We start from the raw sequence: 23,291 nt of genomic DNA on the forward strand, positions 1-23,291 counted from the left end.
TTTTGTAACCTTGATTGTGAAGAATGTTTTGTTCCCACAGCCTTAGCCTCAGACAGTTGAGGGCTGTGGGCATCCAGTTCTGAGGTGCTCGCCAGAGCAGCCCTCCTTGGTCAGATGTGACAGCATGAGCTCAGCGTGGGCAGTGACCTTTCACCCAGGAACCAGAGGGGCTCAGAGACTAGACAGAGTTTGTCCCATAGCCATGCCCTATGTTTTTGTTTCTCTGTTTTAGCTACTCAGTCCTTAGTTTTATCTTGCATGCTGCAAAGCATCTGTAACAAGGAGGCTGCTTGTTAGTTCCTGGCTGCTTAGCCCCAAAATAATCACACAGAAACTGTATTATTTAAATTGTTGTTTGGTCCATTAGCTCTAGCTTCTTATTGGCTAGCTCTTACATCTTAATTTAACCCATTTCCACGAATCTGTGTATCACCACCAGGTCGTGGCCTACCAGAAGAGTTTCAGTGTGTCTGTCTCTGGTGGTGGCTCCATGGTTTCTCTCTGACTCCGCCCTTCTTTCTCCCAGCATTGTTTAGTTTTCTCTGCCTAGCGCTGTTCCCCTATAGCTCTGCTGTAGGCCCAAAGCAGTTCCTTTATTAGCCCATGCTATTCACAGCATACAGAGGGGACTCCCACATCAAAGCACCTTCCTTATGTTATCATATGCAGCTTTTTTATTAAAATTCTTGTTGTAAAACTGGGGCTCAAGCATTTTAGAACCCACATGTTTGGGAGGCAAGGCTCTGCCTATCAGTTCACATGTATGTAGTGACTGAAGCTGTGGGTTTGGGGCTTTGGAAGCTCCAGCACCCTTTGTTTTCCTCTTGCTGCTTCAGTGCCAGCAGATGGCACCAGATGCTCTGTTCTTCCTGGTGTCAAGTCCTAGTTGGTGTCATAATCCTCTTCTTCCATCACCAGGAAAGGAAGCTGCTGTGTTCCTTGGTCTTATTCTCTGATATTTATATAGTTGAGTATTTTTGTTTGGAGTTGAATTTAGACTTGTTGGCGCTTAAATTATTTGCTTTATTTGCTCTCTCTGGTTTGGGTTTCAAACCCTGACCCCCCTCTCTTTAAAAAGGAACGTGTGGCTTTTCAGCTGGAGTAATTGTAGGGGAAGAATTATGATCCTGAAATAGGACTGGGTTGAAACTAATTTTTGAGAGCAAAAGAAAAAGACTGAAAAGATGTCAAATATTCAGAGAAACTTGGGAGGAAATATAAAAGTGCAAAATCCAAGATGTTAAAATGGCCAAAACAGAGCATGTTTAGGAATATTAAATTGGTTACTTTAATAGTTGCTTTTATTACCTTAATCTTTAAATTTTAGCAGACACATACAATTTAAAAATGTTTCAAGTGGTTCTTTTCTCCATTCTTATTTCCAAGTTGTGTGTTTTCCGTGTGTGTGTCAGCATAGAGCCCTTGGATCCTTGCACAGGCCAGGCAGCATTGCTGCTGAGCTGCACCCCCATCCACCATGTGGATTGATTGTGTTTGATTGTGTTCTTTGACTGTCTGCAATTCTCTGTACCTGCTGTGGGGTGTTTTGGGTTGGTTTGGTCGGTTGGTTGGTTGGTTTTTGTTTTGTTTTTGTTTCGTACAACTCCAAATCAGAGGATTGCCAGGCCAGTTGTAGGTGGGAGGACATGGGGTTCAGAGGTCTTTCCCCAAGCTAAGGAAGAAAAGAAAAGTTACTTGTCTCGGAGCCCCTTTTCCTCATGTGCAAAATGTAGGTAAGGATGAGAACTCCTTGAGGTTGTCCCGAGGGGTGAAAACAGTGTTGGTAGGTTACCTGACAACTGTGCCCCAAGAAAGCTAACACTGCATGCTGGCAGCACTAATACGTCTTATTTAAAAATATCCTGCTCATTTCAGTTTTGGAACTTCTTACCCTGTAGCTTTATTCCTGTCTTTTAAATTGGAGATGTAGACATTGCATTTTGGGTCTCGAATGAGCTCTCATTTCAAAAATCGTGTTTGCTCAAGGGCCTGTGTTTACAGTGAGCTTTCCAGTGGGTATCGGTGGAGTACTCTGTTAGTGGGCTGGGAGAGAGGCCTGCTCGGGAGTGTTTTCTTCTGGGATTAAAGGAGCGGCCTCGGGTTCAGCCTTACTCTGTAGGCACCGGGCCACTAGGTGCAAGCATGGTCTAGGGGAGCCGGACATCCCCCCTCCCCCCGCCCACCCTTTGGGTGGGAGCTACGTGCCGCCATCTGTCGGAGGTACCCGGCTAGGCCTGAAGTTCTCCCCGGAGACAGTGGGCAACAGGTCGGTGTCCAGTGGGCGGGCCTTCGCCCGTGCCCTCCTGCCTCACAGCCAATCAGCAACCCGGAAGTGGGCCGCTGCTTGGGCAAAGTGGTGACGTCATCGTAGCCGGGAGGTTTCCGAGGGCTCAACCAATGAGCTGCAGGTGCAGCGGCATTCCCTGTACTGTGCTTGCCCAATGCCCGCAGAGCCCAAGGGGGCCCGGCTGTCGGCATGCAGCCAATGGGAAGCAGGCAGGAGCACGAGGCGGAGTTGCGAGTCCTGCGGCCAATAGGGTGCAGGGGGCGGAGTCCGGGCCTTGTCAAGCCCAGCCAACCAGCGAGAGGAGCGGGCTTCTGGGGCGGGGTCGCGGGCACTTCTCCAATCGCGGCAGTCCAGGGGCGGGCTGTGCCGAGGGCGACCCAATGAGGGGCACAGCCGCCGCGGGCCTGTCAAGGGACGGGACCGGGGGCGGGCGGCGGCGAGTCGGGATAAACACTCGGCGGCCGCGGCTGGGATCCGGGCTCCTTGCCGTCCCAGCGCTGTCCCTCCTGGCTGGCCAGCGCGGCGGCTTTTCGGCGTTCCCGGCCGGCGGCCCGCGGGCACCGAGAGGCGGCCCGCCGGGTGCAGGATGGCGACAGCCGTCGGGATGAACATTCAGCTGCTGCTGGAGGCGGCCGACTACCTGGAGCGGCGGGAGAGAGGTGCACGGCGGGCTGCGGGCCGGGCGGGCGGCCGCTGGGGTGGTTGGGGCACGGGCCGGCCGCGAGCGCCAACCCCCGGGCCCGCGCCCCAAAAGCCGAGCGCGGGGGGCGGCGAGCAGCTGGAACCTTCCACACCTGCTCCGAACCGAGGGCGTCCACGCCAGGAAAGAGCAGGCATTGTTCTCAGAATTCCGCCTGCCTGCGCCCGGCCGGTGCCCCGAACTCGGACAGACAGACGGACGCGGGGACAGGGTGTCAGATGCTCTGGGCCCATTCATTAACGGGACCCCTCGGTTTTCTAGAAGCAGAACATGGGTATGCCTCCATGTTGCCATACAGTAGCAAGGACAGAGATGCCTTCAAACGGAGGAACAAACCCAAGAAGAACAGCACCAGTAGCAGGTAACTGCTCAATGTTCCCCTTCTCTGTAGCTAACACGACTGCTGATTGTGAGTTGGCTGCTGGGATTCTAGCCCTACAGACACATCGAAGGTCCGGGAATCAGGCATAGTGCTAAATAACCCTTCTTTTTAAGTTGAGGAAACTGAGGAGAAAGTAGGAATGTCTTACATTTCATTATGACCTTTTTTTTTAAAAAAAAAAATCTACATTTCACCCTCTGAACAAAGCAAAACTCTTTGGGACTAGCAGCAGGGTCAGCACTTTTGCCTTCTTTACAAGCAACAGAGTCCCACGTTTCCTTTCCTTTCGGTCGAAACGCAACGTGTTATCAGTTGATTTTGCTGGTCATGGTGAAGATTTCATAAACGAGGTATCTGGCCTGGCACAGGTGGTAGAAATTTATATTTAACATGTAAATTCAATGCAGTAGTTTGTCTGATAACCCGGATGTGACCTCTGTTTCTGTTGGCTGAGCAGAGTGATTGAGGTTAGAGCCCACTTCTGTGAGAAGGTGCACGTACCATTTGGGTATCAGCAAGTTCCAGCCTTTTCCTGAAAGCTGTGACTGAGAGTTCACGGCCCCTGGTCCACAATAACGTTCTTCTCTGTGACTGTCCCAATATCCCCCTCCTTGCCCTTGTGTGATGGAGCACATCTCTGATCTCAGCACTCAGGAGGCAGAGGCAGGTGAATGTCTGTGAGTTGGAGGCCAGTCTGGTCTACATTGGGAATTCCAGACTAGCTACAAGAGAGACCACAGGGTTACATAGTGAGACTCTGTTTCAAAAACAAAAAACAAGAAACCCTAACTAGTTGGTAGGAGTCCATGTTACTAAGGCCGTTCAATTTAGGCCATGCCTAAAATTATTGACATTTTCATCAGCAATTTAGAATCCTAATCCCTCCCCCTCATGAATAACTTCCCACGAGCACATGGAGTACCATATAAGGTAGCTTCTGTGGCTTAATACAGACCACTAAACCCCAGGAAGTGCCCACTCACACCTTGAATTCACCCACCTTGCCCTTGGCTCACCCTGTCCATAGTCCCTAGCGTTGGAATCACAGACTGAGCCTCACACTGCGCAACGCTCCTGACTAAGGCACAGGAAGGGTGGACCTAACCCGGTGACTACCTGGCGGGTTTTCCTCACCCTCTCACCCAGCATAGCCTAGCGGTGGTAGTCAGTAGCACTGCGCGTGGGCACCGCAGCCTTCAAGGAGGATGCCCGTGCTGATCTGAGTCCAGCAGTGGCATCCGAAAGGGCTCCACGGCATTCTGTAATAGTTGCACATAGAACTCGAAGGCTCGGGTGTTGTTTGTTGTCGTTTCTGTACTAGTGTGTTTCACTTTTGCCTTTGTTATTACCACCCGAGTTGGGAGGAATTGTCCACCTTGCTAGTCTTAGACTTTGATGCCTTAACACTATTTTCCCCCTTTATAGAAAGGTTGCTGGGGGTGCTGAGGAATGGGGAGTAGAGAGGCTGTGTAGTGACTTGGTCCCGGAAGGATGATTCAAAAAGCATAGAAAGAGCTTAAAATGCTAAACGAAGCACCAGAGACCTCTTGTTGTGAGCCCACAGTCCTGCTGGAAGGTGGCTGCTGTTCCTGGGCTCTGCAGAAGCTGAAAACGTTTCTGTTAAGAGGCTTGCTTTCTGTTCTTAGAGTCAGGGCTGTCCCCGCTGTCCATGTACCTCACTGCCAGTGAATGGCTGTGATGCAGCCTATGTGGGAAGGGTTGAAGTCTGAGCAGGTGGGTTTTGTAGGCATGGTCTCCTCCGTGGGTGTTGGCACGTCCCTCACCTGAGGAGCGAGAGCGCCGTCAGAGAGGAGCTGGACACCAGCCAGAGTCAGCCTTCTGCCCGGGACCCTGCCAGGGAGATACTGCTGGTTCACAGAATGCTTTGACAGTGACATGTTCGTGTTCAGGTTGAAATGTTTTGCTCTTTGCTTGTGGAGTCTGAGGAAATATTTTGCTTTGAACAATAAAAAATGAGATTCAGTCATTATTTGAAACTTCTTGGGAACTGAAAATGCAGTTTTAAATCTGCTTTTGTCAAAAGATTAATAATAATAATAATAATAATAATAATAATAGTAGTAAGTAGTAGTAGTAGTAGTAGTAGTAGTAGTAGTGGTAACAATAGTAACAAGCATAGTGAATGTCAGTTGCTTTGGAATCATCCAAAGAACTACTAGATTAGAAAAACAGGATTTTTCTTTCCTACTGGGTTTTAAAATCATTTAGTTATTTAGAATTGAAACTGAGAGCTTTGTTTTTCTTGTTTTTGTTTGCTGTTGTTTTTAAAGAAAAACATCTTGTGGCATAAGGTATATCTCAGTGGTAGAATGCTTGTCTAGTATGTGTGAGGCACTGAGTTCAGTCCCTAGCACTGGAGGCAAAAAAAGGTAAAGACAGTCCTGTTGCCCAGGCTAGCCCAAACTCCTGGGTCTGATGTTCTTCCTGCCTCGGCTTTTAAATAGCTGGAACGTCATACACGTGCCTTCCCCTGTGGTAGAGTTTTCAGAAGTGTATGTCGGTAACATGAGGAAAACAGGCTCTGCCACTGACGTGAAAGAGGAAGTCCGGGCCTTGGTCACTGAACTATTTTATAAGGAGCGGCCGTGAGGCCGACCTAACACGAGGAGCCTTTCTGACACACTGCCCTGGGCTGAGTTATCTTTTTATTAGGGTGTGCTGTATAGGGAAGGATTGACCTTATGGCCGTTCCAGAGTCCTCACGTCCTCGATGCCTGCATGGAAAATGGCTGACACAGAACGTATCTGTGCATCATCCTATACCGTAATTAAAATCGGGGTGCTCACCAGTCGGTGGGGGTGGCTGCTGCTGATTAATGACTAACTCAGGTTCAGCAAGCCGAGCACACTTCACTTCCACCTTTTAGATGGCTGCCCCTTTAAAAGGCACCGTGTGTTCAACACTCAAGGAAATCAAGGAAAACCTGTCGTTTCTAAAACTTGAGTCAAAAATTGCAGAGTTACACTTCCTGCAGAATTTGTAGATAAAGTGTTACCTGGGGATTCAGATTTTTTTTTTTTTATGTAGATATAAATCATTTGTCTGTAGCTTTTCAAAGAATCCTGAAGTTGCTGGTGAAGAGTACCCTAGGTGCTCTTTCTCTTCCCAGTCTTCAGGGACGGGGGGGGGGGGGGGGGCGCTCCCTCTCTGTAGTTAAACAAGGAAGTCTCGACCAGCACTAGGCATCCACTGGTATCCATTAAAAAAAAAAAAAAAAAAAACCTGCCAGACTTTGAACTTAGAATTCCCAGTTAAAGGTAAGACGTCACGTGTTTGAAGCCACGTGTTTGCAGTTCAGGTCAGATTCTTGTTAACAGAGGGTCCCTGCCAACCCCTGAAAGACATAGACCAGACTGATGGAGAACCCAGGGAACCAACTGAAAACTGGTTTGGGGATCCTAGAAACAAAACTTTAAATGCCATCATTATTTTCTCATTTGTTTCTTGTCATGAGCAGAAATTAATCTTCTGGGGCCTTATAGAAGACAAGTTTGCTTTAATTACCTTCTTATTCGTGTGTGTGTGTGTGTATGTGTGTATGTGTGTGTGTGTGTGTATGTGTGTGTGTGTGTATGTGTGTGTGTGTATGTGTGTGTGTGTATGTGTGTGTGTGTGTATGTGTGTGTGTGTGTATGTGTGTGTATGTGTGTGTGTGTGTGTGTGTGTGTGTGTGTGTGTGTGTGTGTAGGTGCACATGGACCTCGGTCGGCCTGTGGAGGACAGACGATAACTTTCAGAAGTTGGTTCCCCCCCTCCACCAGGTGGAGGGACTCAGGTCACCAGGTGGTGCCTCAAGCACCTTTATCTGCTGAGCCTTTTTACCAATCCTAGAAGAGAAATTTTAATGCTGGGCTAGAAATTTCTTGCTTGAAATCAGCCCTCTGCCCCCACACAGACACACATAGCCCTGTGAGTGAACTTGGCTGCGGTGCCAATGATGTTATATATGATACTATACATGGCTGAGCATTTGCCGTGGCTGCCATGACGCTTTACCTCCCAGGCTCACAGAATTCACAACCAGAGTCAGTTCGATTCCAGAGAATTCCACATGATAGGTCCAGATTCAGTCTTTCTTGCATTTCTGTCTGGTCGCAGAGAAGCTGCATGAGGATGTAGATGAGTCGTGTTGACTCTCATGATGGTGGAACCCTGTCCATGAAGTCCAAGGCAAGGCCTAGTCCTCAAGGACAGCTATAAACACTAATCATGGGTTTCTCACCCAGCATGCCTTTCATCCGACCCTTGCCAGTCACTTTTATAGTTGCTTCCTCATTGATCCACGCTTCTTTAGTAGATTATCGGCAATTATCTTTATTCCCATTTAACAGAGGGGTTAACCAAGGACGGGATAGCAAAATTATTTCATCTACAGCACTACAGAGAGCAAAGCTGGTCTTTTTTTTTTTTATCCCAATTCCTGCTTTTACCAGACATTGTCTTCATGTTGAATTTGCAAAGCCCTGGTGTACCTCACTGTTGTGGGGCAGCAGCGGCTTCTGGAGGTTCTGCACGAGACATTTAATTTAGGAGCTGAATTGGGGAGGAATTATTTTACCAGTTAAAATTGGATTTTGTAACCAAACAGCATCATGTTTTAGTATATGCGACCCTTAGGAGGTAAGGCGGGAGATGACGCCACCGCCCTGCCTTTACAGATAGCATAAAGAAGGCTTTGTAATGTTACGCAACTCCAGGGCACACCACACTGTACAACTGTGTTTTGTAAGTGACCCTCTTCCTCCTTAGGAAGGGCTGCAAGCCTCCTAATAAGCCACTGGAATAACTTGCGCTGTTTTTCGTTAGATTTATATTTTGTGTTTATGAGTGTTTTGTGTGCATGTATGTCATGTGCATCATGTATGTAGCTGGTACCCACAGAGGTCAGAAGAGGGAATCAGATCCCCTGGAGAACTGGAGTTACAGACAGTTGAGCTGCCATGTAGGTGGTAGGAATTGAACCCAGGTCCTCCGCAAGATCACCAAGTGCTCTTAATAACTGAGCCATCTTTCCAGCCACTTGAACTGCTTTAAAGATTTTTAATTATCTGACTCCCCAGTTGACTCCTTTAGAAGAAGCTGGGGGGTACCCGCACCTACCTTCTCTCTACCAACTTTGTAGAAAAAAGTTAAAATGGAGGCTAGGGAGATAGCTGGACTGATATGCTTGCTGTAAACCATGGGACGCCTGACATTCGTGTACAAGTCGGGCTTGGGAGCAGGCATCTCCGTGGGTATGGAGACAGAACCCTGGGCTCTCCAACCACCAGTCTAGCCAAAGAGCTCCAGAGTCATTGAGAGGCCTTGTCTCAGAAAGTAAGATGGAGAACATGCCCAGACTGAAGTTAGTCTTTAACACAAGAAAGATTGCAAGGGGGGAAAAAAGACAAGAATAATTGATTTTTTGAAAGACAAAAGTAATCTTATTCTCTTGTTCCTCTTCCAGGTCAACTCACAACGAGATGGAGAAGAACAGGTGAGTGGGATCTGGATTTTGACGCAGTCATTACTCACCCCATTTTTAATCCTCCCACCCCGCTCCCAGTGGGGACCCCTGAGTTAGGAGTTCACTCAGACCCTCCAGCCAGTGCTGCGCTTGCATCACCTGGGGGATGAAGAACTGGCTGCCCTCCCCTCAACCCACCCACTCCCAGGGAATGCCTTCAGATGACTCCCACAGATAGTGAGAGGTGCCTGCGCGGGAGTGTGCTCTTAACCACATGGGCGTGAAATGCACAATGCATGTGCACACACGTGCATGCCTGCAGTTAACTTGTGAATAAGGAGTCTCGATTCAGGCAGCTGTGCATATGGAAAATAAGGAAGGAAATGCCTGGAGGTCTGGGTGCTGTTTGTTTCTGGAGGGGACCTGCCATCCTCTGCGCCTCGCCTTGCCCCAAACCCTACCTGACTCCTGGTTGCCCTTTCTTCAGTGGGGTTGCCTAGAAGTTCTCAGCTCTGTTGCATTTCAGACTCACTGGAAAAACTTCTAATTAATTTTTAAAATGTGTTAAACATGCATACACGTGATTTCTGGGCAGAAAGCAGCTGTTTATCTCTACTGGTTCTGTAAAATAGAATGTTAGTGGGAAAAGTTTTACCACACAAAGGTGAAGCGAATTGCAGTCTTTCTGTGTGTCCACCCGGCCTCCAGCTTCCCACACTCACCAAAATGTCACATCACCAGAACATTTTGTTGTTTTGTTTTGTTTTTCGAGACAAGGTTTCTCCGTGTAGCCCTGGCTATCCTGGAACTTGCTCTGTAGACCAGGCTGGCATCAACCTTATAAAAATCCACCTGCCTCTGCCTCCTGGGTGCTGGGATTAAAGGTGTACACCACCACCACTGCACCACTGTCCGGAAGTAAAGGCTTCTTTAAAAAAAAAAAAAAAAAAAAAAAAAAAAAGCATGACCGCAGACCTCTACCATACTGAGAAACAATTAATAATAATTCTTTGAGGAGCTTTAAAACAAATAATGCCATCCTTCATGTAGTGATTCAGACTTAATTGCTTTGGGCTGAGGATCTGCACTAGAATTCTTCAGAAGCTCCCCAGGTGACTTTCTCGTGGAACAGCCTCATTTGGTGGCCTGAGCATCCCTCCCCCGGCATGCAGGCTGCCCTCCCAGGTAGAAAGGTTTCTTCTCCCTGCCGTGTACACAGGCCGTCTGCTGTGATGATGGCCCTGTTTCCGGCAAACCCTCAAAAGCAACCCTGACTCTGAACGTCGGGTCAGAATTCTGTTTTAAGTTTCACCCAGGAAAAGACAGGCCAGACCCTTAGCAGGCAGGGCCTGGGAAGAAAACCAAACGGTCAGTCCTGGTCCCCTACAGGGTTTGAGGTGAATGTGATCGTGTGCGTCTGCGCCCTGCTCATTGCTCTAAGCCCAAGCCGCCTTTATGCTTTCAGGGTTCAGGCGTTAGGGGCTAGAAACTCCGAACTGTCTTCGTGTAGAAGATGGCAGCGCGGCCTCCCTGTCCCATCCTTAGAGACTCTCTTCTGTCCGCCTCAGGCCACCCTTCTTTCAGACCCTCGCGTGGCCATCTATTTGCATTATCCAGTTTCAGCCCTTTGGGCCCGGGCTCCGTGGTGGAGGGCATGTCTGGCATGCACAGCCTTGGGTTCCATCCCAGCACTGCAAAGGGAAAACAGACTGCATCCCAAGCCTTCTGGGATTTTATGCCTTTTTCCTCTATGAGAGCATTTCACAATGTCAGTGAGTGTGTGTGTGTGTATGTGTGTGAGCATGCACGCGATTATGTGTATTGGGGGTGTCTGAGTGTGTCTGTGTGTCTATGATTTGAAGTCAGCACTGGCTGCACAGACCTCAGATTGCTCTCGTGTGCCCTTCAACTTGTGCTTGTTTCAGGAGTCGCTTGTTGTCCCCTGCTTTCTGTCCCTTTTGGAATTTGGTCCTAACAAGTCTTTGCCTGGTTTAGAGTGTGTGGTCTGAACAGGAAGGAAGTAAGGCCTCCATCGCTTAATTTAGTCACACCTTGGTTACTGCAACCCAGGGGAAGAAGTTAGCGTTTTTCTGACCCTTCTCCCTCTCCGTGCACCGCCACACCCAGTTTGTGCTGTGCTGGGCTCGAACCCAGCAATCACCTACTGAGTTACACTCTCCGATCCACAGTTTTGTGTGTGTGTGTGTGTGTGTGTGTGTGTGTGTGTGTGTGTAGCTAGAAAGCTAGCACAGTGGTTGTGAGCACTGACTGCTCTTGGAGAGTACTGGGATAATATTCCTAGCACATACAGGCTGCTCACAATTGTAACTGCAGTTCCAAGGAATCTTGACATCCGTGGGTACCAAGCACACATGTAGTACATGTACACAAACATACATTAATATTATTATTATTAATTTTGGTTTTTCAAGACAGGGTTTCTATGTAGTTTTGGAGCCTGTCCAGGTCTAAGATGGGATTTTTCCCCCTTTGGTATTGGAGAGTTGGGTACGCTCGGGTTTCTGTGGCATTCAGAACAAGCCCTACCCCAGGTTGGGGCTCAACAGTTGCTCAACCTGGCATTTGTAAGAAGCAAGGAAGATGCGAGGACAGTGGCAGTGTTTGCTCCATAGGTGGAGCGTGTGCATGGAAGCGCGTCTGTCATGTAACTGTCTGGTGTACCGTTCATCCTCAGGAAACCAGTCTGCTCTGACGGCTCTTGCCCTCTGTGTAACTAACTCCGGCTTCCATCCAAGGGTTTTGTTGATTTGTTTTATAAACTTATTGATTTTAATTTATGTGCACGAGTATTTTACATGCTTCTGTGCCTATTGCATGCAGAGCTCAAAAGAGGGTGTTAGATCCTCCTGGAACTGGAGTTATGGACAGTTATGCTGGGCTGTTGTGTGGGTGCTGGGAACGGAACTGGGGTCCTCTTAGAAGAGCAACTGATACTCTTAGCCGCTGAGCTTTTCTCCAGCCTCTATAGCCATGGTTTCTTATGAAAATATTTCCTTTGCTTTTTTGAAACAGAACTTCACTACTATAGTCCAGGCAGCCTCAGATTTGCTAGTAGCCCAGGATGACCTTGAATTTGGAGGTCTTCCTACCTCAGCCTACCTGTCTTGGGATTGTGATAACCTGCTGCCAAGCCCAATTCCAAAAGTTTTTTAATCAGTCCTCCTATTCCTCCTCTCCCAAATTCTTAGGATTTCAAAAGTTGAAACTGGCTGGGTGGTGGTGGTGCACACCTTTAATCCCAGCACTCGGGAGGCAGAGGCAGGCGGATCTCTGAGAGTTTGAGGCCAGCTTGGACTACAAGAGCTAGTTCCAGGACAGGCACCAAAGCTACAGAGAAACCCTGTCTCAAAAAACCAAAAAAAAAAAAAAAAGTTGAAACTGCATAAATCCAATAAAATTAGCCTTTAAGGGTAGATGCTAAGCCAGGTGGCGGCAACACAGGCCTTTAGTCCCTGCACTCAGGAGGCAGAGACAGGTGGATCTCTTGAGTTTGAGGTCAGTTCTAGAACAGGTAGGGCTACACAGAGAAACCCTCTCTCAAAAAACCCAAAATAACAAAACAAGCAAGAAAGAGTATATGCTAAGCTACTAGATCTTTCTATCCGGGACTCGGTGTTTCTTAGTTTGCTCAGATCTCTTTTCTGTCTCTAAGCAAAGCTTTGTAACATTTCCCCATAAACATTACACTTTTTTTTTTTTTTTGCAAAAAGTGTGTAGGATTTGCATAGTTTTGGTTGCTGTCGGTTCTTGTGATTAACAGGTTGGTGATCTTCAGAACACAGGAATCCTTCCTGTCTCTCACTGCATGCCGGGTGTGGGTTCTGCTCTGTCTCTTGTCTAGGAACTGCTCTGGTGTAAGTGTCTCAGGAAACCCTGTAGTGATGGGGCTGCCAACACACCAGCCATGGTGATGGGATCGGGAGCCAGTGGCACAGCAGAGGCCTGCCCAGAAGAAAACTCTGGCTTCTCCTTCAGTAGCAGAGCCGTGTTTTCTGGGATGGTACAAGTGTGGGCTTTGCCAGAGTCAGGGTCTTCTGATCTTGTGACTAAAGATTGTGTGTGTGCTCTGTGCAGATTCGCAACCTTGGTCTGGGCTGTGATTTTTATTTGATTCTGGTGGTGCCTAGCCTGGCATGAGAGACCATGCCAGTAGTTTTTCTGGAGAATGTTCTGGTAATCGTAGGTCCATAGAACTGTTTCCTTAGGTTTCTGACTTTCCAGATGGCTGTATTCTTTATATCAGAAGGGTCAGGCATGGTGTGTGCAGGACCTGGGCGTGGTGTGCACTGGGCATGGGTGTGGTGTGCACAGGTCCTGGGTGTGGTGTGCACAGGTCCTGGGTGTGGTGGGCACTGGCCAGAGTGTGCTGTGCACAGGGCCAGGGTGTGCTGTGTCTCATGCCACTCTTGGCTTCTGCACACCCTTGACCACATTCAGATTTCATTGTAAGATATCATCATCAATTCTTGGCTGTTGGCACATGGAGTGAAGGCAGAGGCTGTTGATCCTCAGCAGGGATCAGTATACAGATGCAGGCTGTGCTGACGGTGTATCACTAGGACTTTCTTTCTGGTGCTCACCTCTGGTGCCATCAACCTTTGGAGGCTGGGGGAAGAGAGAAACCTGTGTTGTCTGCTTCTCCAACTTCCAGCCCCCTCCCAACCTGGGCTCTGAGGGTGCTCTGACCTCACTGCCAAAATTAACAGTCCCAGGGTGTGATAGAGCTAGCAGGTTCTCATTAGAATCTATTTTATATGAAAATCAAACCCTGGAGCAAGAAATACTACAAAGGCACGACTGCATAGTCCCCGGGTTAGACAGTCCTTGTCTTCCGCATGGAGATGCTGCATAGCTGTTGCTGCACATCGCTGGGTGTGTTGCTCCTTGTGTCTCTATGGAGATTTGTCAGCATGGGGATGAGGATTCTTCCAGGGCTTCAATCAGATTAGTGATCTCCACTACGCAGTTGATGAAGGCATCACTGTAGGAGAAAAAGGAAAATAGACCTTCACTTTCCCTTAAAGTGTGACTTGTAATCTTCACCTGTTTAGCTTAGTAAGACTTTGTTCTCAACACAAGACCAGCTGAGACCCCTGCTTACTTTCATGAAGGCTTTGATTCCTTAGTAAGACTTAGTTCTTGTGGCTCCGCACAGTGCAGTTTGTTTACATCCAGTGCTCCTGAAGGGATCTGTGTACATGCCCTGGTGGGAGACCAAGCCCGAAAGCCCACCTCTGCTTTCTGGATGGCAGCCACAGGCACCTTCTAATGAAAACACAAGCCCTGAGTATGGTCAAGTGCATCATGCTCCAGGGGACTCCTGTCAGCATGGGCAGGCACAGTGTGATCTCTGGGGTCCTGTGCTTGATAAGAAACAGAAGTTGGCATCTTTTTCCCCCTTGGTAGTGAGGTGGCCACCTAGAAAGTTCAGTGTGAGTGAGTGATTGGGACAGTGAGTAGGTGTGACCCAGTTAGAGAGGAGAGATTATCATGGACCACACATGGGATCTCTGAGAGGCTGTAAGTGAGGACGAGGGCAAAAGGAGCCCTTCAGATGCTTCAGATGAGAGCTGAGTTTAAATGGCTCTGAGGCAGGGGCTTGCTTTCTCCAGCACTGTCACAGCGCCCGGGAGGGAAGGAGTACACGCTGTAGTCCCCTGAGAAACTCTTCAGGGAATTAAGGGTGGAATTAAGAACCAAGCATTTGCCACATGGCAGCCACCTTGAACCTGGTTGGGTGTCCGCCCCTTTACCAGCAAGTGCTCAGCATGCTGTCGGGTTCATATTTAAAATTGGGCCCTGCAAAAGAGATGCGCTCAACACAGACACTTCTCTGTCAGAAGCTGGGGCAGTCCCTGGAGGCTGGAGCTCCCACCTGCACAGTCTCCACACCGAGGCACTGGCATGGGAGACACCACCCGCCCCGGGGGCATTTCTCTTTCGCTTAGGTATTTGGTTTTCCATCCTTCATGACTAAGGAAAGTTGGGCAAACCTACCAACACTGTGCACGTGTGAGTGTGTTTTACATTAAGACCTGGAGTCTGGTGGGGCTATTTTGGTGGTGACCTGCTCACTCTCAGGCCAGATGCTACACACTCATCCCAGGCTCTGCAGCATTCTGCCCTTCATCTGCTAAATTCAGCTCTTTTTGCTTGCGAGTTTGTTCTGCTCGCTTGATGTGGGTCCGCAATGCTCCTACTTTTAGTCCTCACTGCCTTCCAGTGATTTAACGCCCATGCAGCCCCTTCCTCCTCGGCTTTTTCCAAAATGCTGGCAATCTCACATACCTAGTCTTCTAGGCAAAGTTCAGGCTGAGTTTCCAACATGAAAAGAAAATCGTCGGGATTTTGTTTTGTAGACTTGAACTAAATTTGAGGAACGCTGGCATTTTCGCTTTGAGGGGTCATCGCCAGGAATGTGTGGATTTTTCCATTCCCTCAGATTTTCCGGTCCTTCAGCAACATTTGATAGTTTTCTTCCCATTAATTCTTCACAGACTGTTTTAACTTCTCTCCTGACTGTGGTACTTTCCTCTTGCTGAGGGAGGGTTTTAAGCTGTCCAGGTGTACGTGGCTCTCCAGCAAGGTCTTTGCATCCTCGCCTTTTGCATTTCGAAGATCTTTGCACTAAGGTTTGGAAGGAGGCTGGGTACTTCAGAACGCCAGAGCCTGCAGCCTGGAAAGTGAGCACATGCCTCCCTCCTGACCTGGATCCTGCTGCCACATGACACACAGGACCTCAGAGAGACCTCCCGCTACACTTACTAGCCTATAAACACTTTGTTGATCCTTCTACATAAGCAATGCCTGTATTTCCACAGAAGGGTGAGCTTGCTTACTAGCTATTTCAAGGACAGATGTTCATTTTCTTTGAGTGTTTTATCAGTCAGCCCCTGCCTGGACAGCACCCTGAGATTGCAGCTCCCTGCTTGTCCATATTTGCTCAGGGCAGTTACCCTTGTGTTCAAGAGCTAGGCTTGGGAGAGCAATGCCAACCGAGGCAGGGTACCACATTTCAGATCCTAGCCCCTCTAGAGAGCCACAGAGGCTCTCTAGGGTAGGCTCTGTCACCCATTCTGCAGATGAGGAAATAGAGACCTCGGAGTTAGGAAGTTCAAAGTCACATGGGGAGTAAGTGGCAAAGCAACCTCTGCTCCGCGCCACTAACTAGTGTTGGCTTGTGTCGCAATTGACTGATGCAGAATGGTAAAAGCAATAAAAATAGGGCATGGGGTACTTGACAACCGAGAGGACTGTGGTTGACCCATGGTCCATGTGGACTGCTGGTTACGGGCCACGCCTGATTGTTAGCACCGCAGCTGCAGTGCAGCTGAAAGCATGGTGTTACTGCTGCTGTAGACCCGGACCCTTGTCTGCACGTGCCAGTTACAGCCTTCCTCCTGGAGAGCCGGCTCGAGGCTGCCCACGCTCCTTACCCAGGTGCAAGGCGGCCTAGCTCTTCTAGCAACAGGCTGAAGGGACAGGAGGAGCCGGGGAAGGCACCACCTTCCCTGCCAGGACTCTTGGTGACAGAAGACCATCTAGTGGGTCAGTAAGATGACCCGGGGCACAGTGACAGGTCTGTACACTGCCAGTCTGTCTGTGTGTGACCACATCACAGGAGGACAGTATCCTGCAGTCTTTGCAATAGGTGGTGAGCGGTTCTACATAGTTAGTCTGCAGACTTTCCACTGAGAGGGAGACAGCGCAGCACGTCGTGTCACTGTCGAGTTGCCGGTGGTGTTTTCTCATAGTTAATCCTTTTCTAGATTTTTTTTTTAGGTTTTTCGAGACAGGGTTACTCTGTAGCTTTGGAGCCTGTTCCAGAACTAGTGCTTGTAGACCAGACTGGCCTTGAACTCACAGAGATCCCCCTGCCTCTGCCTCCCAAGTGCTGGGATTAAAGGCGTGCGCCACCATCATCCAGCTACATTTTTTTTAAAATTATGATTCAAGATGGGCAGTACTCCCAGCACTCGGGAGGCAGAGGCAGGAGGATCTCTGAGTTTGAGGCCAGCCTGGTCTACAGCATGAGTTCCTGGATAACCAGAGCTACACAGAGAAACCCTGTCTCGAAAAAAAGAAAAAAAAGAAAAAAATTGTGTGGGTATGTGCCGTGAGCGCAGGTGCTTGTGGAGCCTGGAGGCATCAGATCTTCCACGGATTGCGCATTGCCCGGCGTGGGCACTGAGAAGCAATCCAGGCTCTGGAAGAGTAGCAGTGCTCTTAACCACTGGCTGTCTCCAGCCCTCATGGCGCGTCTTTAGTTAATCTTCTAGTGTGCACGTAATGTTTCACTGTGGCATTTTCATACATGTGCACTGCATCTTGCTTCTGATGGCATGACCTGTGTTGGAATATTATCCCCCGGCCGTATTGTGCACACAGATTCTGCTCCTCCACCCCCAGCAAGTAGCTAATGCTATTGCCTTTGCTGCGGGTTCTTCCACAGGGCAGAGCTTCACCATTAGCACCCAGGCCTTTACATCGGGCAGTTTGCATGTGCTCCTTGAGCTCGGAGCTCAGAGGCCCTCAGTGCGCCGTGACCCAGATGGGGCGGGGGCTCCGAATGAGATCCAAGCCACATTGCCCAATGCTGCCCCCACCAGCTGGAAGCTCGCTGTCTGGCTGGCTGTGTGTGGGAATGGGCATTGCCCGGGCCAACCTCTGTGCAGATGCGATGAGCTGGACTCTGTCTCTGCGAAGTTTAAAGTCCGCCGGGACAGCTGACGCAGCCATCAGTCCTGTCGCGGGTGTCAGTGAGTCAGCCTCAGCTGGGCCTCCCAAGGATGAGTGAAGGGCTGAGAGACAGATACCAAACCACATGGAGAACCCCAGAATAAGGATTCCCTGTGGCCTAGCGGTGGCTTGGGAAGGCTTTTAAGGGGGTGGCAGACCTACATAGACACCTGGAAGTTGGCTGTTTCTCATCTTCATGGAATTTGTTCCATTCTAGAGTGAAGTCCAAACCAAGGTTTTAGTGAACTGTAAACATCTGAAGTTGTGGGGGCCCTGTGCTTCTGGTCATTCTGTGTCACAGGATCTGCCTGTGGCTGTAATCTCAACGTCAGCTGTAGTCCAGCACGCTGAGATGGAGGAGTGGTTCTCTCAGTCAGGCATGATCAGCGTGGCCTGTGATGTACTTGTCCCACATGTGGAAAAAAATATACTTAACTGTTGGAATAACAGTAGATTTGCACAGTCAAAAAAAACTCAAAACGTACCAAAAATTATTCAGTAAAAAAATCCCTCCCTTCTTCATTCTGTGCCTGCTCACCTGCCTTCTCTCTGCCCAGCCAGGGCTTCTGGTTTCTGATGAGCTTGTGCAGACTCATGTACACAGAAGCACACAAATGTCCACTCTTGCTTTCCTACCATGTGCAGACCAGGACCGTCGAGCACATTCTCAGTCTTCTTCATACTGCGTGGTCTTCCCCGGGTAGATATACTGTAACTCTCTTAACCAGTTCCCAACAGTGCTTCTTTGGGTTGCTTCCATCTTTGCTATTATTAAAAAAATTGTCTCAGTAAATAACTACAAGCATAAAACTTGTGTGCACAGCAATGATTAGATTCAATATCTTGGAAAGAGAAACCCAGGTTGAGGACTTTCCCCTGGGCATGTCATCTTCTGATTCAGGAGAAGCTGATGTGAGCAAATTTTATGGCCCACACCCCAGATTTCATTTGGAATCAGTCTAGAAGGCCTGAGTTCTGCTACTCACTGGGCTGCAGTGCAGGTTCCTGGCCTCACAGAGTACTGCTGGCACTGGCCTCTGCTGGCTCTGGCAGTCACATGCTCCCGAACCTGTGAAGGAGTCTCAAGTGCTGTGTGGTTCTGTGTTGGCAGGCGCGCTCATCTCCGCCTGTGCCTGGAGAAGTTGAAGGTGCTGGTGCCACTGGGCCCTGAGTCAAGCCGGCACACCACGCTGAGTTTGCTGACAAAAGCCAAATTGCACATAAAGGTACGTGCCCTGGCCTTCAGCTGCATCTCTGGGCTCCTCCTACCTCGCCTCCCTCCCCGACATCCAAAACCCAGTTAAAGGGCCCAATCAGAAATTCAGTGGCCTTGAGCAACTGATATCCCCACCGTCACCAAGACCTCAGTGTTGCCCAGCCTGACATGTGCCCTTAGCACCCACCACTGTCTCCCACATGCTCTGTGCCCTAAACACATCTGCTGCTGCCTGGAAAGCAAATGGGCTGTAGCTCAGCTACACATGTTATTCCGAGTGCCTCGGGGACTCTGGAGGAGCTCTCACTAGGTCTCTCCTGTTCTGGAACCAGGGCCAGCATGCCTGGCATTCCCTCTGCAGTAGCTTGTCCCCTCTTCTCCATGGCTAGCCTCTTCTCATGCTGCAGATCTCCGCACGGGCTCCCAGGGCTCAAAGCCTTTGCTGAGCCTTTCCTGTCATGGGGCCCCTGTGCACATTTGCCAGTGTCCTGTGTGGTGGCTGACTGTCCCCAGAACTGTGCTGGAGCGCCACGAGGGAACCAGGCCTTTGTATGTCCGAGCATCCTGAGCACCTCACAATGTCTGTCTGTGCTGGCTCCCTGCGCACTATTGAGCCAGCATCGCCATTCAGCCATGGCTTGGTTAGACAAATACTGGCGTATTAACGGTTAGCAGTCTGCATACAGGACATCTCTGGGAGAGAGCCTCAGTTGGAAGCAAAACAGCTACAATTAAACACTCATTAATTATCTGCAGAATATGAGGAACTGGGGGCAGATTTGTAAGAATAAGTCACTGTGGAAGCTTCCAGACGCTTCTGTTAGGTAGTTCGGAGTCAGGACTTTAAAAAGGCTCTGATTTCCTGCTAGCAACAGAATTTAATTGGGGTTTGGTGTGACATAAGAACTTGCTTTGTAACTGGGACTGTGCTGGGATAAACGTCTTTTTAAATAGAAGTGTTTTTTGTAGCTCACCTGTCACATGGCTTTCCAGTGCTTGAGATGTTCAGAGGGTTGTTGCAAATACGGGGACCTGGTCAGGGGTCTAGTATTCTGGGTTACCAACGTTAAGGGGTGTAAGATTCAAATTGTTGGGTTTTCCCTACATCTCTGTGACAGGCCAGCCCCACAGTGCATGCTGAAGTTAGACAAAGCCCACAGTAACTGGCAAGTCAACTCCCAGGCAAGAAAAGAAGCTTGACAGACAACACACATTTCCCTGCTGGCAGGGGTACAGGTTCTTTGCTGGCATACAACACACCCCATAGACTCCAGCAACCACCCTTTGCCTTGCAGAAACTTGAAGATTGTGACAGAAAAGCTGTCCACCAAATAGACCAGCTTCAGCGGGAGCAGCGGCACCTGAAGAGGCGGCTGGAGAAACTGGGTGCTGAGAGGACCCGGATGGACAGCGTGGGCTCTGTGGTGTCCTCAGAACGCTCTGACTCAGACAGGGGTGAGCCACACCTGCCAAGGGGGGCTTCAGGCAACAGAGCCAACTCTAAGAGCAGATAAGACAAGGCTCATAGGGGCTGTCAAGGTGACTCAGAAGGTAAAGGTACCTGCCATTAAGCCTGAGTTTGAACCCTTTTGGACTAATGGTGGAAGGAGAGAACCAATCCCCAAAAGTCATCTCTTACCTCTGCTTGTGCACACATGCACACACTAAATAAAAATGCAATAAAACTATAAAAGAGAGGGGGCTCAGGCCTTTGGGGGTTGAGGAGCAGGACTGGTGTAGCCCCCTCTGCAAAGAGTTAGATTGTAGGGAACTGGAGAGATGGCTCAGCAGTTAAGAACACTGCTCTTCCAGAGGCTCGAGGTTCAGTTCCTAGCATCCACATGGCAGCTTACAACTGTCTGCAACTCCAGTTCCAAGGGATCCAACACTCTCAGACAGACATGCAGACGAGACACCAATACACATAAAATAAAAATATCTTAAAAATAGAATAAATTTTTAAAAAGAGTTAGATAGTAGCAGCCAAGAAGAGGTATAGGAAACTCTGAGATGTCCTGAGGGCTCTGTAGCAGGCCCTCACCCTTGTGTCTCCTTTCCTGTAGAAGAGCTGGACGTGGACGTGGACGTGGATGTGGACGTGGACGTGGATGTGGAGAGCACAGACTACCTCACTGGGGACCTGGGCTGGAGCAGCAGCGTGAGTGACTCGGACGAGCGAAGCAGCATGCAGAGCCTGGGCAGTGACGAGGGCTACTCCAGTGCCAGCGTCAAGAGAGCCAAGCTCCCGGCTGGGCACAAGGCAGCTCTCGGGCTCTAGGGGAGGGCCCAAGGGTCCTCTCATCTGATCACATAGTGTACCAGACCTGCCCAGACGCCCTTGCACGCCAACCTCACGTACCACCTTGACCAAAATCAGCTCTGTCCATTTTGCAGAAAGCTCGTAGGGTTGTGGTTCTAAGAGTGCGGTCAGTAGCTTCTCTGTCCATCCACGTCAACGCTAAGAGACCGTACATTCCAGTCAATTTGAAGCACCCAAGAATCCTTAGCCCTAAGCAAGTTTCACCTCTCAGCAGCCCCTGTGCACCGTCCTCCTGCAGCTGGCCAGGCTGTCTTAGTTTTCTGGCTTATGATGGTCCTCGCCCAGGAGAGAAGTTCACGCTTTGTCTGGCACGTAGGAAACCGAAGCAAACTTCTCAAAGGGAACTCAATCTCAGAAACCCCAAAGGAAGCTTTGAAAGCAAAACTGCAGAGCACTGAGAAGCCAGGAATACCTCCAGCAAGCCCTGTTGCGGCCCTGCCACCGTGCCACCGTGTCCCCACTGAAGAGCGGGCACTCGGCAGCTCAGGAGAACAGTGTGCCCCCTGAGTGTTGTTCTGGGGACCTGTCTGTGTGCCGCGTCTCAAGGCACCCCCACGCCCCAAGTTTGTTGATGCTACTTGTCTCTGGAACATTGTCCTACCTCAGAGATAGATGAGATCTCCATTGCCCACGTAACGAAAGTGATTATGCTTCTTTGCCCCACGGCCCCACTCCCACCTGTTTTCCTGTCGGACTCCCAGCAATAACTGAGTTTTGGCACTGGCTGAGCTAGTAGCCACTGTCTCTGAGAGAGAGAGGCCACATTTCTTCTTTGTGGCAAGTAAACAGGAGGGTTCCCATGTCACCAAAACCTCCTGCTGAGTTATTTTTGGACACATCTGGAAGCTTCCTTCTGGAGACTTCTGGGTCAATGGCTGAAAAGGATGATGTTTTCTTCCCTTGTGGCATTTTTATTTAAGCTAAACCAGAGCACATGTGTATGTACATAAGACACACAAACCTATAAATACTATTTATTCATTTTATATAAACTAATGGAATGGAATGGAATATAAATTCTTATGACTGCTTTTATAGATGTTCTAGAAACTTTGTATGTAGCTGTCTACAAAATTAGTTCATTCCCCCTGACTATTTTTGCATTTGTATTTTGAGGTCTGGGTGTTTTCAGCCTCTGGTGAATCTTTTTATCATTGAGTCTGAACCATTTGTAAAATCTGTGGCCTGCTCGGAGCCGAGCCCATGTCATGGAGTAATGGAACATTCCTGAGATCCACAGGTGCCACCTAAACCTCCATGGCTAACTCAGCAGCAGGCGGCTACCCAGTCCCGCACCTGTCCTCAGATCCAAACAGACTCTGGGGTCCTTGGAAGGCTTTCTTAATGATCCCCAAGTCCTGTTTTTGCTCTCCCCGACTCCCTCCCCTTGTTGGAGTGTTTCCCAAATACCAGCTGAAAATTAGCACAGAAAACACAGCCTGGATCCATTGGCATTTGTAAAGCTCCTTCCAGAGTCTGAGTAGGTGAAGGTGTCTGGCCAGGTCTGTCCTTTGTCTAGAAGACACAGCTGTGCCTTGAGGCACCCCCTCAGTCCCCACCCACTAGACCCTGAGGGCCCCCACGTCCGCTCACTGCATCCAAGCTGGCAGAAAGCCAAGACCGCGGGAGAAGTTTGTGGGCTGCACAGGGTGGCCAGGGGACAAAACTTGTGCACACGTTCATTTCACTCAGAAGGTGTCTGAGAGGCACCATTATTTTCTGTGTTTCAATTGTTTCGCCTTTGAGTTAAACTGCTTTTCTTTTTTCTTTTTTTTTTTTTTTTTTTTTTTTTTTTGGTCTTTTGGTTGAAATATGACGTGTACTGTCCTAACATAAAGCAGTAATTATTTGACCTCTGCCCTGTTTGTCTGGTCCTTGCACATATGTGTTGTAGATCTCTAGATCTCTGTATTTTAAAGTACTTGTGACAGACTGACTGCCAAGGTCAGGCCTGGCTTTGGAGCTTTGAGGTAGACTGAATCAGAGTGGCAGGCAGGTTTTTCTCTGACCAAAACTGAAGCTTTGGGGGCCGGCAGGCTTAGCCCAGGGCAGCTAATTCCCACCCCAGTCTCTCCTTCACTATCACCAGCACGGCTGCCGAGAGCTAGTCTGGAGGACGGCTTTTGTTCCGTAAGCAAAAGGAGAAACCTTTCTGTTA

At 49.2% G+C, this 23,291-nt stretch overlaps 1 protein-coding gene across 1 annotated transcript; it reads left to right on the forward strand.

The window, feature by feature from the left end:
- Positions 1 to 2,254: 2,254 nt before the first annotated feature.
- On the forward strand, positions 2,255 to 22,879 carry Mxd1 (MAX dimerization protein 1). Its single transcript, XM_038320825.2, has 6 exons — positions 2,255 to 2,946; positions 3,249 to 3,348; positions 8,838 to 8,867; positions 18,709 to 18,823; positions 20,109 to 20,268; positions 20,877 to 22,879. Exons 1-6 carry the CDS (start codon positions 2,874 to 2,876, stop codon positions 21,089 to 21,091), a joined length of 693 nt encoding a protein of 230 aa, XP_038176753.1. The 5' UTR covers positions 2,255 to 2,873; the 3' UTR covers positions 21,092 to 22,879.
- The last annotated feature ends 412 nt before the right edge of the window (positions 22,880 to 23,291 follow it).

This window comes from Arvicola amphibius, chromosome 2 (assembly GCF_903992535.2).
Source record: "Arvicola amphibius chromosome 2, mArvAmp1.2, whole genome shotgun sequence".
In the NCBI taxonomy this organism is placed as follows: domain Eukaryota; kingdom Metazoa; phylum Chordata; class Mammalia; order Rodentia; family Cricetidae; genus Arvicola; species Arvicola amphibius.

What these genes read in the sequence shown, in the direction of transcription:
- Mxd1 (XM_038320825.2), top strand. Translation starts at nt 2,874, where the DNA reads ATGGCGACAGCCGTCGGGATGAACATTCAGCTGCTGCTGGAGGCGGCC. An exon ending in CCTGGAGCGGCGGGAGAGAG is followed by an intron (nt 2,947 to 3,248) that starts GTGCACGGCGGG and finishes TCGGTTTTCTAG; the next exon opens with AAGCAGAACATGGGTATGCC. An exon ending in AAGAACAGCACCAGTAGCAG is followed by an intron (nt 3,349 to 8,837) that starts GTAACTGCTCAA and finishes TTCCTCTTCCAG; the next exon opens with GTCAACTCACAACGAGATGG.